Here is a 15,348-nt window from a genome sequence, read left to right on the forward strand (position 1 = left end):
TACCAAAAAAGCAAATGGTAGAAAACTTTATTTTGGGCAAACCAAGTTAGCTCCAAACAATTTCAGTAGGCACCTATTGTGGCTTCTGGAATCATTGTTGCATGCATATCTGTAGTCATATTGGATTTCTCCTTAAGCTTTGACTGGAGCAATGTGTGTTCCATTACACCAATTTGAATGTCCATCTGAATGGTTTCTTGCTTCAATTTTGTTAAGGCCTGTTTAATCCTCACCAGAGGAGCTGTCCAAGAAAAGATAAATAGTGCAACTTGGTGTCAGGTCACTTGACGGAAAAGCATTATTTTCTACAATTCACTCTTAAAATTGAAAAGGTGATTGAACAAAAGCATGTTCTACTCTACAGACATGACTGAACTGATACATCACTTTTAATATGCAAGACACTTTAAAGATAGAAATGGCAATAACAATTTTGCTGTCTTCTCGACAACTAAGATCTGCATAAAGACACGCATAATCATTAAGACAGGTTTACCAGTGATGTGTTTTGCTCAGCTAAGAGCCTTACCCCCCCACATCTGACTCGGGGTTTTGTAGGGAACTGAAGACATCTTCAGCAGGAAGTCATTTTACCCGTGAAAATCTACTAAAATGTTTTGTACTCCATACTTCATTTGTAACCCCTCACTTCCCACTAATATCACCTTATAGATGCTGCTGCTGCATCATATAGCTCCGAATAATTTTGGGCTCTAGAGTTTATCTTGATCTTTTGCCATGTCATAGTCCAGTTAAGGTGCTGAGGGGTAGTTGAGTAGCTCTTTCACTCAAGAAGAGCGAACAAAATTTCTTCACACAGTAACACTTACAATTACTTAAGTCAATTAGCTATAGTGGTTATAACAAAATATAGATACAGCTTGCAAATTTAGCCTTACTATAGCATGCATCTTTTCACTTCTGCATTAGTACTTGTTACATTTGAAAAAGAATGCATTTATCAGGAAAAATTACAAATCACCAAATTCCCAGCACATAGTTTTAAGTATTAAAAAATTCAAACTTCAAAGCACCAAAATTAATTTTCTCACTGACTTCCATTAGCATTAACCAGGGAATTCAATAGTTATTCTCAGTAACGATTTGGGAGTAAAATGATTTGAGCTTGAACCTTCTACAGACTTACAGAACATTTTCCAAGAGGGTAAGATGTCTAATTTTCTTAGACATCTTTTAAAATCTTAATACGGATATTTCAGACTTGTCACTCATTCTGGTTGTTTATTTTTTATTTTTTATAGAGGACCAACAATGCATCTGTCACTGAGAAACTGGGTGGATAGTTTGAGGCAAAAGCATACTTACTGCCATCAGTCATACTGCTTCCTTTCTCTTCTGTTTCCTGCTTTACTTTCTCTAAAACTTCTGTAATCTTAAATTAGAGATTTTTTTTATGAATTAAACCAGATGAATAAAAAGTTAAAAAGAAATCTAAAACTCCCTCCTGAATAAACGTGTCAGCTGAAAAAAAAGTGTCTGTCTTGTTGTATAAAGAGGAACTTTTTTTTCCCCCAAAATTAGGAAAATTTTAATTAGCCCTTTGAAAAATAGATGTTATAAATAGCATGGCAGAACATTACCCAAACAGAAGTGTTACTGAGAATCCGTAACTGATAAGAATGAAGTGCAAGTGTTGCTCCACAGCGGATGGGTGAAAATAACTATTATCCCTATAGACCAAGGTTCACCTGATGACCATGAGGACTGCCCTTCTTTAAGTGGCAGGACTTTGGCAGGTGACAGGGGAAAACTGAGAAAAGCACTGCAGCAAAAGATGGCGTAGCAGCCAAGCCAACTGGCACTGGCATGTGTGAATCCATGTGTGAAGAATAAAAATACATTTCAGCACTGACTATTGACCAATTTGCCTTTGTTGATGACAAAGCAACTACACTCCAAGGCAGAATCTAGACAATAACCTACTATTTTTGTCTGCACTATAAAAATGGCCTTTCATTAAGGCTTCAGTAAGTCTTTCCATTAAAAAACAAAAACAAAAACATTACTGCATTTTTATTGCATATCCGCAGTGGTACTCGTATTGCCAAGTAGGCTGAGATTTGATTGCATGAAATTGAAATTTAATCCTCTTTTCAGATTATAGCCTATCAGAAAGCAAATCAGTAGCGATATCCAATGACTCTAGTTTAGCTCAGATATGCACCACCGCATCAACATAGTTTGAAGGCTACAACTAGTAGTAGTGGAAGGCCGCAATGAGGTCTCCCCAGAGCCTTTTCTTCTCCAAGCTAAACAAGCCCAGTTCCCTCAAACTTCTATGACTATTATTACATGAAAAAAAAAATCTCAAATCTATTGCACAATTTCCATCATATTCTTATGGTGTGATCTATTTTATGTTATTATTCCAGATAGTTCAGCATCTAATTAATAAAGTGCAATAAATGCAATATTTGACTGAAGAATCAAATAACAGAATCATTTAAAAAAAAATCTGAATTGCACAAAGGGTGGAAATATTTGGAAATCTAGCAGTAAACCCGAGGGAAAACTATGAAACAGTCAACATGTTCAGGCAATTAGGAGTTTCTTCTCAAATTTGTCAAACCATCGATTAAACAAACAGCTTTAGGTATTAATATAATTTGATACCAATCAAGAAGTTACTCTTTAGTCAAATATTGTGTTTAAATGCTTTCAAGATTGAAATTTGAAGTTGTTACTGGTGACTTTTACTAAAAATAAAAGTTAAGCTTTTCTTCTTCCAAAGACTTTATGTACATGACTAGATTAATCCTCAATAATTCTAGGAGACAGGTTATAAAATATAGAATATTTTTGCTCCTTCACAAACTGGTGAAATTGAGAGCTCACAATAACTTGCCCAAATTCACAAGTTAAAAAGCAAGAGCAACCTTAGTTTAAAATTTAGGGACCAGGCTACTCTGCTTTCACTGAAAGAACAGATTAAGCTTTAATGCAACCTATCAGAAAGAACCCTGTTCATAAGGCTGTGAATGCTAGATGTCAATTCTCTGATGATTTATTCAAGGAAGCCAAAGAAATAATGTGAAGATGTGTTTTACCTCAGAAAGTACTCTAATCCTTTCAGTTACTCCTCCACTTCCCTCCTGGTACTTCTCCTTAGCCTGGAAAGAAACACATTTTTCGCTGAAGAGATGCATGCATTCCAGACACTTCAGTATCTATCAAATAAAGTGGGTTTTTAAAACTCAAACAACAATTATTAATAAGGATTAATCATTAATAATTAAGAATGTGAATTTTTCAGAGAGAACACCAAAATTTGCTTTTACATGTCCCAATTCTAGAAATTCTCCCATGAAGTTCCAATGACATTGACAGCAATACAAATAAAAGGAAAGGCTTGAAACATCAGCTTATGGAATGACCATCATTCAAAATAGGAAAGCAGCTTTAAAAGTTGTAAGTAACAGCCCTAATGCACAAGAGTAAGAAGTAGGTTTCCTAATGGCTTACATGAGGAAACATACGTAAAGAAAATTTGCCAGAATGCAGACTGAGTTGAAACCTGAAATCCAGAATGCTTCTTTCTATTCAGTAAGTTACTGTTTTGTTTAACAGCAAGATAAACAGAAAGCACAGAGGTCAAATCCTGTTAGTCTGATTTTAATGTCGAGCCCTCAAATAGGAGGGCTAACCAAATGGTAGCTTACACAGGCCTCCTAACTACAGGATCAAAAAGATTCTCAAACATTAGTCTATTGGCATAAAAACCAAATGAAGCAAACAAGTAATCAGAGAGCTTTGTGCAAGTTAGCATGAGTAATCAATGTAAGAGATGAATGCTGGAGTGAAACTGTAGCTTTTTCACTCACCACAGATGTGTGAACTTTATAGGGAAAGCAGAACTGGCAATTTACTAGCTGCTCAAGATTGGCAGCAGATTTACATAATATTCAGGCAAGAAAACATTTACTTTCTCTTGTAGAATACTTGAATAAAAATCGCAAATTTAGCTTAAAAACTATATAATTTGACAGCCAATCAGCATTTCCCATGCTTTATATCCAAAAGCAGAATTCACAGATAACTCCTCCAATTCTTTGCCTTCACCCTCATATTAATATTAGACAAGGAAATGACAGATGAGTGCATTACCTCACTCAGCAAGGCTTGTGCTGAACGGTATTCTTGAACCAAATGCTCCAACTGATTGTTGATGTACTTTTCCCTGCTATTGATCTTTTCCAATGTTCGGCTGATTTCATTATGGAATTTGTCAAGGTAACCCTAAAAAAATCATATTCTGTGGGTTGACAGTATACAGACATTACCCAAAGGGTATTAAAATGGTGCTGCAATTAAGAAAGGATTTGGAATGCCACAAGTAATACAGAAAAATAGTACAGAAATGTTGTGTCTGGCCAATGAACAAATAGTCTTTTTTCCTAGCACAACACAGATTTCAAGTTTTACTGCTACCTTCAATCACAGAATGGCTTGGGTTGGAAGGAACTCCACAGATCATAAAGTTCCAGCCCCCTGCCACAGGCAGGGTTGCCAACCACTACATCAACTAGTGGATCAGATTGCCCAGTGCTCCATCCCACCTGGCCTGAAACATCTCCAGGGATGGGGCATCCACAACCTCTCTGAGCAGCCTGTTCCAGCACTTCACCACTCTCCCAGTATCCTTCCCCAAATAAATTAAAAATGTCCACGCTGGTAAATTATTCTAGCCAAGAGTATTTGAGAACATTTTGGTTTTTCATTAGCTGTTATTTTCAGTTTGTATGATATCATTTTGCCTTCTGTATTCATTACATACTGAAAACAGAGGGCAAAATGATACGATACATTAATGAACACTTACATTCTTGTTAATATATACGACTCTATTGCTCGCAAGATCCTTTGCCAGTGCCATTATCTGTAATCATCATTATCACATTTCCCTTTTTAGTTTTACATTATTATAATTAAAATGAAGAAATAAAACACATGCATATAAAATGAAAAAAAAATAGAAGTGCTAACAGACCAGTGAAATATTCTGAACATAAAATACATACCCTAGTTTCTTTCAAAGAAGATTCGATTCCATTCTTATGCTGATGCATTTGATCTACATGGATCCTCCAATCCTAAAAACAGGATGCCATGAAGTAAAACATAAGTAAATACAGCTTTTATGTTTCTCTGGTTACTAAATAAATACTGGTATGCAAGGCAGGGTGAGTTCTCATACGTACTACTACTACCATATACGATTCTTCCACTGACATCATGTTCGTATCTAGATGCACTGGCATAGCGTGACACAGTTCATCGATCTCCTAAACGTCCCAATGTGACACTCAGTCCCATAAACAAACACTGACCTCCTCAATAATACCATAGTAGCTATGTTTTTAAAGTCTGATTGATCTTTGTGGGCTTGTTTCTCCTAGAGATCACTATAGGCACAAATGCTGAAAACATTGATTAGAGATGCAGTGGCTCAGCTCGTTCTTAGAGAACAAGCATGCTTCAACTGCCTAACAACCACCACTTCCAGACTATTAGAATTTTTCTTCCTACTTAACCCCAACGGTTATCATAAGAACAGAAAGAAAGGAAAAAGGCAGAAATATCTGAACTTGTTTTCAATACTGGGACAAAACTGGAATGGGCATAATTATTTGCACCTGGTAGGCCATAGAAAACACACATGGATTCAGGTATGGAGAATGAGAAAAAGCTGCTATTTTAACTTGGCAGATACGCATCTGTTACTTAGAAATCAATTCAATTTCCCAACATTTGTCACAATTTATGCTTATCAATGCAAACTTTCTATGCCTCTCATACCGAGCACAGCTGCAAACTATGAGTTCAAAACAAAGCAGAGTAGAAGTACTGCAGAATTATCTCTATTTCAGCATTGTGTTTCTGAAAATATTTTAAAAAAAAAAAAAAAGATAGTCAAGGTTTTTGTTTTTAAGCATTTGGCACTGTTCTGCTCTACGTGATAAGAAAACTGACGTTAATAAAACTTCACCACTTGAAATCAAACTCTAGGAGACTTCCTTGTAAAGTATGTAGTGTAATGGTAGAGGCATGAAAGATGACAATGTTTGCTTCAGTAAGATTTCCTGATCAAGGACCTTGTCAAATAGGACAGTGAAGAAAAGGGGGAAGCAAAACAAAGAGGCACAAGCCTGACTGACAGATAACAACAGAGGTAACGAGAAGCAAACATCTTACCAGTTACACTAATGGATATGTGGAACATATGAAAGTTTATTTCAGCAATATCATTTGATTGAGGACCTTGTCTGAAGGGGGTGAAAAGGAAAAAGGGGAGGGAGTAAACAATACACACAGAGACACGCACTTGTCAGAAAAACAGTAAGAGATACTCAGAAGAAACCAACATCAGTCACACTAACCAGTCTGCTATCAAGAAACTTCAGACAACACTTCAAAGAGGGCACACCTGCACCCCACAACTGATAAGAATGCAAACCTATAAATCCCAGACGTTAGCAGCAACGGTTGGTGCAACTGTGCAAACTGGTGAATCAGCATGTAGAAGAGGACTGGGAAGGAACTTCTCAAGGGCACAGAGGCCTAGCAGAGAGATATTGACAGAGGGCTGGACAATCACCAACCACATAAGTTTAACAAGAGCTTATGCCACATTCTGGACCTGGGATAGGGCAACCCTGCGTATATGTACAGAATGGGGGCTGAGAGGCTGGAGAACAGTTCTACAGAATGGGATCTGGAAGTCCTGGCTGACAGCAAGTTGAATGTAGGTCAGTTGTGTGCAATGGCAGCCCAAAGGGCCAACTGTATCCTGGGGTGCATCAGGCCCCAGCACTGATACACCTCATCTCAAGCACTGTGTACAGTTCTGGGTGCCACAATGTTAAGAAGGATAAAACTGTTAGAGAAGGGAAGGGTCTGGAGGGCAAGGCAAATGAGGGGCTAAGGTCCCTTGGTTTGTTCAGCTCAGAGCAGAGGAGCTGAGGGGAGGCATCATGGCAGCTGCAGCTCCTCACAGGGAGCAGAGGGGCAGTGCTGAGCTCTGTCTGTGACAGTGACAGGGCCCGAAGGAACAGCATGGAGCTGTGTCAGGGGAGGGGCAGCTGGAGGTTAGGGACAGGTTCTGCACCAGAGGGTGGTGTGGCCCTGGAAAATGGCTCCCTGGGGAACAGAGAAGTTGACCACATATAAGCCACTGCAGGTCAGTATGCTTGTCCAAGGGAGCCCACTCGAGTAACAGGAATTCCCAGGCTCTGAGCGCCTGAAGGATGTGACCACTTTAAACAAGAACAAAACTAATCCTGTCTTGACACAGCTGCACACTTAAACACATGCCATCCTTCAATCACAAGCAGTTCCACTGACTTCAAATGCATATAACTTCCATAGTACTATCGCTTCTGCCTCTATCTCATATGAGCACAGCTGAGCATTTCCAGCAGCTGTTCAGCTGATGAGATTTCACTTGCTGTCTAGAACTGTGCTGCTGCCCACTATTCTCTTCAGGAATAAAACAAAAGCTAGTAGAGAAATGTGCTTACACTACATGTTGGGTTTTAAGTTCGCAGTGACTCAAGACCTTTTTGTTGATCTGGTGACAACTGCTAGTAATTTGCTGAATTCTGAAGTATCAAAATAAAAACAATAACATATATACAACCTTCCACCTCCCACCCCTGCCTAGGACTTCAAAAATAAGTTTTAGTTTCTGTGTTGCCAATTAAACCATTAACCTCTCCTAGTATTATATATACATGCACAGCTTATGAAAGTAACATGAGGCTTTTCTTAGAGTGTCATCTAGTCCAACCATCAACCCATCACCACCATGCCCACTAAACCACGTCCCTAAGTGCCACATTTATCCTTTTCTTGAACACCTCCAGTGACGGTGACTCTGCCACTTCCCTGGGCACCCTGTGCCAATGCACCACTACTCTTTCTGAGAAGAATTTTTTTCATAATATCCAACCTGAACTTCCTCTGCTGCAGCTTAAGGCCATTACCCTCATCCCATCACTAGTTACCTGGGAGAAGAGGCTGATCCTCACCTCTCTATAACCTCCTGTCAGAGAGTTGTAGGAAGCGATAAGGTCTCCTCTGAGCCTCCTCTTCTCCAGACTAAACAATCCCAGTTCCCTCAGCCACTCCCTATAAGACTTGTGCTCCAAACCCTTCACCCACTTCTTTAATGCTTTCAGAAATGACATGAAAGTACACAAGCTAGAAAAAGAAGAATCCTCTTTTCATATTCATTTTGACACATTCCTTAAAATCAAGAAAGAGTGTGTTAATCTGGAAAGTAGCAAACCTCAGTGGCTTTCATTTCAATGTACGTCTTTATTAAGCTTTACATTTCTTTCTGTGAGAATCAACTACCATGTTATCTGTAACAGATAAGCTTGCTGAGGACCAGAGGACAGTGGCTCAAACCAGGAGACTCTTCACATAGAAGAATCCAGTACAGACAGGCAAGACATTTTAACAGAGGTGAGAGTTTAGTCTATTTTTGGCAAGATAATTATCCTTCACTGAATTCTGCATCACTGTAGATTGCTCCAGCACCTTGACAAACACACAATTTCAGTGCTGCACTCATCTATGTGGGCTGTGCAAACTCTTAGAAAGAATGCTTGTGGCAATGTGAAGAATACGTCCTAGTGTTGGCCGCCGATGCGACAAAAAAGACGTGTGTTTCTGAGCTGCTCATTCTAGACTCCTTGGAATAGATTATGGTGAGAAAAACACATTTCTAAGAAATGATGAATCTGATCTTGAGGTAGCTATCTGGATAGGTAAGAAAATTAAAATGAAAATGCACTTCTTGTCATTAAACACTAGGAAATGTCACGACTAGATCAGAGGTACAGACCTACTTCAAATAATCTAAAGTTCAGCAAGATGAATTCCGTGAAATCAACCTTTTAAGTGGTTGGAAAAAATCAAACAGTTGCAAGGTAAGAAGCTCCTTTTCTTCTAGGAAAATGTTTTAACAGTTGCTAAACTGAAGGTATAATTTTTCAGAAGTGTTCAACGATTTAAGAAGTTTCTGCTACAAAATATACACTGAAATAAAGTTAGAAGCAGTAAGTTGTTCTTACATAATACTGGAAAACACCCTATTGAAAACTATTGCTTCTAGCTTCAAAGTAAATGACAAAGGTTCAGAGAAGATAGCATTGGAAAGCCCATTATTTTCAATTCTTGGTACAACAATAGAAGAAAAAAATGTAAATGGAAAAACAACATCACTAATTCAAATTGCACTTCAATCACCATGCATACATGTGAAAATCCACTCTCACAGACCTTATTGTCAGTTCTGACTGTAACTTTCAGCTGTGGAAGCACACGTTCCACTTCCAGATTCCACTCTGCTGCATCTGTTGTGGACTGTAAGATTTCTTCTTGTTTTGTGGAGTCTTTCACATCCTGCATAAAACCCACAAATGTTATACACAAAACATAGTTGCTATACACAGCAAGAACTGTTAGAAGTCATGTTACAATGGCTTACAGCATACATATTCAGAAAAACACGTATGTCCACTAGAACTAAAGATACAACTGAATTTTTAAATGTCTTTCTTTGAATTCTTAAATATTTGGAATTAGATGTTTTCTCATCGTGTCTATAATTCAAAAAAATGAAATGTATATAAAGATAAACTATAATATCTCAATCTTGCAGTAATGTCCATTTAGAAACTAGAAATACAGTTTTCTTTTAAAATAAGCTGACGTGTTTGAGTTGGCATGTTTTTAATCAAGCACAGACTGTATATGTATTTTTGGACTCCAACATAAATAAATTTCTGCTGGAGATGTAAAAATCTCTAAAGAGAGGAAAGACAGGTAGCAACTTACCGATCTGTATGTTTGTGCCTTTAGAACATTCAGGTCAATAAAGTTTTCTTCATTATCTGACTCTTCTTCCTTAAGCAATGTTGCAAAGAGACATCAGTGAATATTTCTTTTGCATAATCTTTTTTCAAAACTTTTCTTTGCAGGAGCAAATACGTGCTAAATTCCAAATTACCAGACAAAACAAGACACAGAGTTTTTGATAACAGAGCTTGCATTTACTTCATCTGCCATTTTATCATCCATGTACTTTATGCTTATACAAGTCACCCTTCTGCGGTTCTTCTCAGTCTGACCTCATCTTTTCCACAAAAAAGACAAATTTCATCATTCACATTCCTTCTAAACAAATCACGAATGCTGCTATAATACTCACCTTAGTGTAGAATCTTTCAAGATCCATATAGTAAAAATCTGTGCGCTTATTCTTATACAGTCAAAACCTGTGTAATATGTTTGACCACAGCACTATCATTAACAACAACAAAAAGACTGATGATTGGAAATAAGGCACTAAACAGTAAAGACTTCCTTGGGCTGGCTACAATTTGTTCACCAAATTCCCCAAGATTTACAGAACCAGGCTTCCTCTGTCAGCCTCATCAATTTTATTCAGAATAATCTAATTCAGAAGAACAATCAAGCAAACTCACCGTTAGCATTTAACTACTGGAAATACTGCTAAATTCAATGATGGATAAAACTAATATATCCAGGACATACCAACATACAGTCTGCAACAACAGACTGAGAAAATGTTTACATATAATTAATCCCTGTACAACTATGAGAGGCTCCAAAAAGTTGTTACCTGCTTGGCACAAACCTAGCTCAGTGGTTTTGCTAACAAAGAAATGCGGAAAAGCTAATAGAGCATGTCAGATGTAAAAACAATGGCCTAAGTACCTGAGAGCAAATCCAGAGGTTCTTTGAAGGGCACAAACTGTGCTTTAGTTAACTGTTTCCTCTCCACCTCCCAATGTAAACAGTCAAGAAGACACAGAAAAGAGCAGACAGCTGACTGTTTGTGCATTTATAGCTCTGAGCCAACAGCTGACATTTCTGAGGCTTGTCAAATATGTAACATAGAATGCCTCCGATTGTTCTCAGAATTCATCAAGAATTTCTCCGGGTGGACTTCAAATTGAACCGGACTAACAACACACACATCCCAATATTTCCATACTGTATAAAAATTAAGAATAAAAGGATGGAATTTTTCTTGGCTAATAAAAAAACGTGGGGGAAAAAAGGGTAATACTTAAGAAAACTACAACGAGAAGCAAACTCTTCAACTCCTACAGTCTGGTAGACCACTGTTGTATATAAATTGGGACTACAATCAGAGCCCAATGATAACAATACTGGCGCTCTGATTCCAACTTACATGACCCTTAACTTTTCACAAGCACTTAAAAAATGTAGACACAAACATAAGGAAGTTGTGGCACTTCTATCCAGCTTTCTAGTCCTTAAGACTGCACAACATTGTTTTCCCCACACATAACTTTGAAAGGTCTTAGAGAACTGGAGAGGTCCCTGAAGACTGGAGGACAGCCAATGTCACACCAGTCTTTAAAAAGGGCAAGAAGGAGGACCTTGGCAACTTCAGGCCAGTCAGCCTCACTTCCGCCCGTGGGAAGGTGATGGAACAACTTGTTCTGGATGCCAACTCCAAGCAAATGGAAGAGGTTATCAGGAGCAGTCAACATAGCTTCACCAAGGGGAAATCATGCTTGACCAACCTGTTACCCTTCTGTGATGTCATGACCAGCTGGGTATACAGGGGGAGAGCAGTGGATATTGTATACGGTGACTTCAGCATGGCATTTGACACCATTTCCCACAACATCCTTGTAAATGAAGCTTAGAAAGCATGGGATAAATGAGCGGACAGTGAGGTAGATTGAGAACTGGCTGACTGGTAGAGCTAGACTGGTAGGGTTGTGATCAGTGGCACAGTCTAGGCAGAGGCCTGTAACTAGTGGTGTTCCCTAAGGGTCAGTGCCGGGTCCACTCTTGTTCAACATCTTCATCAGTGACCTGGATGAAGAGATAGAGTCCACCCTTGACAAGTTTGCTGATGATACAAAGCTGGGAGGAGTGACTGACACACCAGAAGGTTGTGCTGCCTTTCAATAAGACCTGGACAAACTACAGAGTTGGGTGAAGAGCTTGATGAAGACTGCAATGAAGGACCCCGTTGTCCAGGTGGACAAGAAGTTGACCATGACCAGCAGTGTGCCCCTGTGGCCAAGAAGGCCAATGTTATCCCGGCATTAAAAAGAGCATGGCCAGCAAGTCAAGGGAGGTGATCCTCCCTGGCCTACTCTGTCCTGATGAGGCCGCATGTGGAATACTGCATCCAGTATTGAGCTCCCCAGTTCTCCCCAGGGAGTTCCTAGGAAGAGTCCAGTGGAGGGCAACAAAGATGATTGAGAGCCTGGTGATCCTCCTTACAAGGAAAGGCCGAGACCTGGGACTGTTCAACCTGTAGAAGAATGAGATGGGATCTCGTCACTGTTCATAAATATTCAAAGTGCGACAGTCAAGTTGATGGCGGTGGACTCTCTCTTTTCGGTGGTGACCAGCAATAGAACAATGGGCAACAGGCAGAAACCAGAACACAGGAATTCCTGTTTCACACTAACACAAGGAAGGAGTTCTTTACCATCAAGAGCAATACAGCACTGGAACAGGCTGACCAAAGAGGTTATGGTGTCTCCTTCTTTGGAGATATTCAAGACCTGTATGGATGCCTACATGCGCAATCTGCTGTACGGAAACTTCTTTAGCAGGGCGTTGGATTCAATGACCTCTAGAGGACCCTTCCAACCCCCTCAAATCTGTGATTCTGTGAACTTACTGACCAAACAAGCAAGCATTTTCAGACTTACAGTTTTCCAATACTTTGGTTTTGGTTTACATTTACTTTGTACAAAGTCATGAGATTTTGGAGTAATCAGATGAGAAACCAATTTCTTTTTGTAATTTTCATTTTAATCATCTTCAGCTAGCTTCCTTCTCCAGAAAAGTTTTAAGTCAGCAGTAAAAAGACTCGCTTTGAGAAGACTGATAGAGGCCTGTGAAAATGAAGAACTTGTGATCACATTATGATAACAGTTTACAGACAGCGAGACTCCAACTCTCACAAAAATAATCCTCTGAGAAAGTCAATCAGCAAGAAACAACTTCTGCCACCCTTCAGTAAGTCCAAGAAGCATACTGGAATTTACATGCATATTTCACTGACTGTTTCATAGACATGACAACGTCACTGCAATCATTATAGTTTAAAAAGTCAATCCTGAAGCATTGCCATCTTTTTGAAAAAAGGTACAAAGAGACTTATTCTTCAGACAGAATGGATGATGAGTAACATTCCATTCATGCAATACATAGAGATGAACAGCCACGCGCTTTCTCTAAAGAAAAAATGCCATGACCTTTATTTAGGTCTTCAATATTATCTTAAATAAATACTCAGAAGTTCTTTTCCTTCTACTTTGTTTACTAATCTTAAGATCGACTAAGGCCAAAGTTACTGTTTCCCATTTGGAGTGAAATCTGAGTAACAATAGTGAGCACTTAATAAAGAGCTGGTCAAATTTTAACCAAATATTAGCCAATTCTGTAAATAAGGACTAATTTGGGCTTCATTTAAACACAAACAGCTTGTTTCAGTAGAAAACAAATAATTTGGAATCCATGTAATTTTAATGTATGGTTTGAGTCAGCTTCACTTTATATTAATTATAAATGCACATAATAACAAATGCCCTGTCCTGAAGAGTTAACCACTCTATCTGAAGAGAAACTACCTTACAGAGAAGCTGACAATGCAGGAAAGAAGACACAGGAAAGAAGGGTAACGGAACTGCTGGTAGATCCTTAAAGTGAAAGAAAATGAACAGCATGTAAAAATTACTTCACTGTTGATAAATTCTAATATAATAAAAAAACAGATAGTCAAACCTACTGCAACATCGTCTTCCAGTTTATTAAGTGTTAATTCCGTATCCTCTTCTGTTATTTCTTCTTCTTCTAGCTCATCTGTTGGATACACCGGCCTGAAATAAGTTCAAAAGAAGTACTGACCTTTTAAACAAAATAAACAGGAAATACTTCAGTAAACAGCTCCCAAGCAAACAAAAGATTTCAGGAGAAGTATGAATAACTGGAACATGAACAGACAACGATTGTCTCATGAATTTAAACAAATTAAATTAATGCCCAGCCTTGAAAGTCTTTGGTTATCTCAGACTATCTTAAAAGTGAGGATTAGTAGTTAGGACAAGCAATAAAGTGTATTCACACTGTTAAGACATCTGTGGATTACGTTTTCATTCATTTTCTCCCTTGGTCTAACTTCTAAAAATTCAAGTGCAAGTCTCCACAAACTCATTTTTAGCTTACTTTGGAATTTGCGTACTAAATAGCGGTAGCAGTAAAGTACTTCAAAGGTAGAAATTACTTTGCTATATGATTTAAAAATCCATCAGAGGGAGAGCACTTTTAAACAAATTGTCATATACTTGAAATTGTTTGTCATCTGATTTCTGTGAAGATTTCCTTTGAATTAAATGCACGATGTTACAGTACTCTATTTATAACAGGATCACATTTTGTGTGTACTTCCAGCTGAGGGGCTCAAGAATTTAGCTACTGATTGACCTAAACAGATGGATATAAATACGTTTCAACTCAACTGTTAGATTAACAAGCAGATATAAGAAAGGGACCAAAAAGAGGCAATCAGTCAAATCTTTATTAATTAGCTAAGTCTACTGATGGCCCAAACTCACCCTTGCTGATAAAAGACTAAGCTGCGTGAAATGGCATTAGGAATTACTTTGTCCCATAGCTACAAGCCTAGCTGAATTTTGCATCTCATGAAACATTTCTGAACAATATCATATTTCGTGTACCTCCCTTTATAACTACCACTTATATTTGTTTGTTGAAAAATAATGCATAAGGGAAGATTCTTGTGGGAGGGAGGATTCTCTCTAGTGTACTATACCTTTTCCAGCTAAAGCCACTGTATTTCAAGGCTTCTTCAGCTAAACAATCAAGAACATAACATGCTTGCTCTCCATAACCCGCCTTTAATTTTGAGGGAGGAAAATCCACAGGCCTTCCCTAAAACAAAGAGATACGTTGTTTGCTAACAGCTATCCATGAACTAGTTTGCTTTCAAGGCAGTAACCACATTTTTAAAACTAAAACCCAAGTGTCCATTGTGCCCAAAGATTTGACCAATGCTAATTCACATTCTTTTCCCATGGAGCTACAGTAAGGCAACAGGAAGGGAAAACAAAACAACTCAAGGAACAGACACGGCACAGAAATCCTAAAGCGCATGGTAAGAAGATGTGAGCAGAAGAATCAGAAGCTGTAAGGGAGCTAGATGGTTGAGAACAAAAGGGACATTCTGGCAAGGTAAGATCAGCTGCAGAGGAACCCAGGTACTGAGACTAGAACACT

General features: G+C 38.5%; 1 protein-coding gene across 2 annotated transcripts in view; it reads right to left on the reverse strand.

Moving 5' to 3' along the window:
• Window positions 1-15,348, reverse strand: part of IFT57 (intraflagellar transport 57) — an 18,342-nt gene continuing 2,994 nt past the window's right edge. For both annotated transcript variants that reach the window (XM_021400730.1, XM_021400740.1), the window contains exons 3-11: window positions 14,885-15,003; window positions 13,841-13,931; window positions 9,865-9,933; window positions 9,307-9,429; window positions 5,040-5,111; window positions 4,126-4,257; window positions 3,069-3,131; window positions 1,327-1,393; window positions 1-241 (exon numbers count right to left, since the gene is read on the reverse strand). In XM_021400730.1, the coding sequence (XP_021256405.1) occupies window positions 63-241; window positions 1,327-1,393; window positions 3,069-3,131; window positions 4,126-4,257; window positions 5,040-5,111; window positions 9,307-9,429; window positions 9,865-9,933; window positions 13,841-13,931; window positions 14,885-15,003 (915 nt within the window). In that variant the 3' untranslated portion in view covers window positions 1-62. The remainder of the gene's footprint in view (window positions 242-1,326; window positions 1,394-3,068; window positions 3,132-4,125; window positions 4,258-5,039; window positions 5,112-9,306; window positions 9,430-9,864; window positions 9,934-13,840; window positions 13,932-14,884; window positions 15,004-15,348) is intronic.

The sequence above is a fragment of the Numida meleagris genome, chromosome 1 (genome assembly GCF_002078875.1).
Source record: "Numida meleagris isolate 19003 breed g44 Domestic line chromosome 1, NumMel1.0, whole genome shotgun sequence".
NCBI lineage: Eukaryota > Metazoa > Chordata > Aves > Galliformes > Numididae > Numida > Numida meleagris.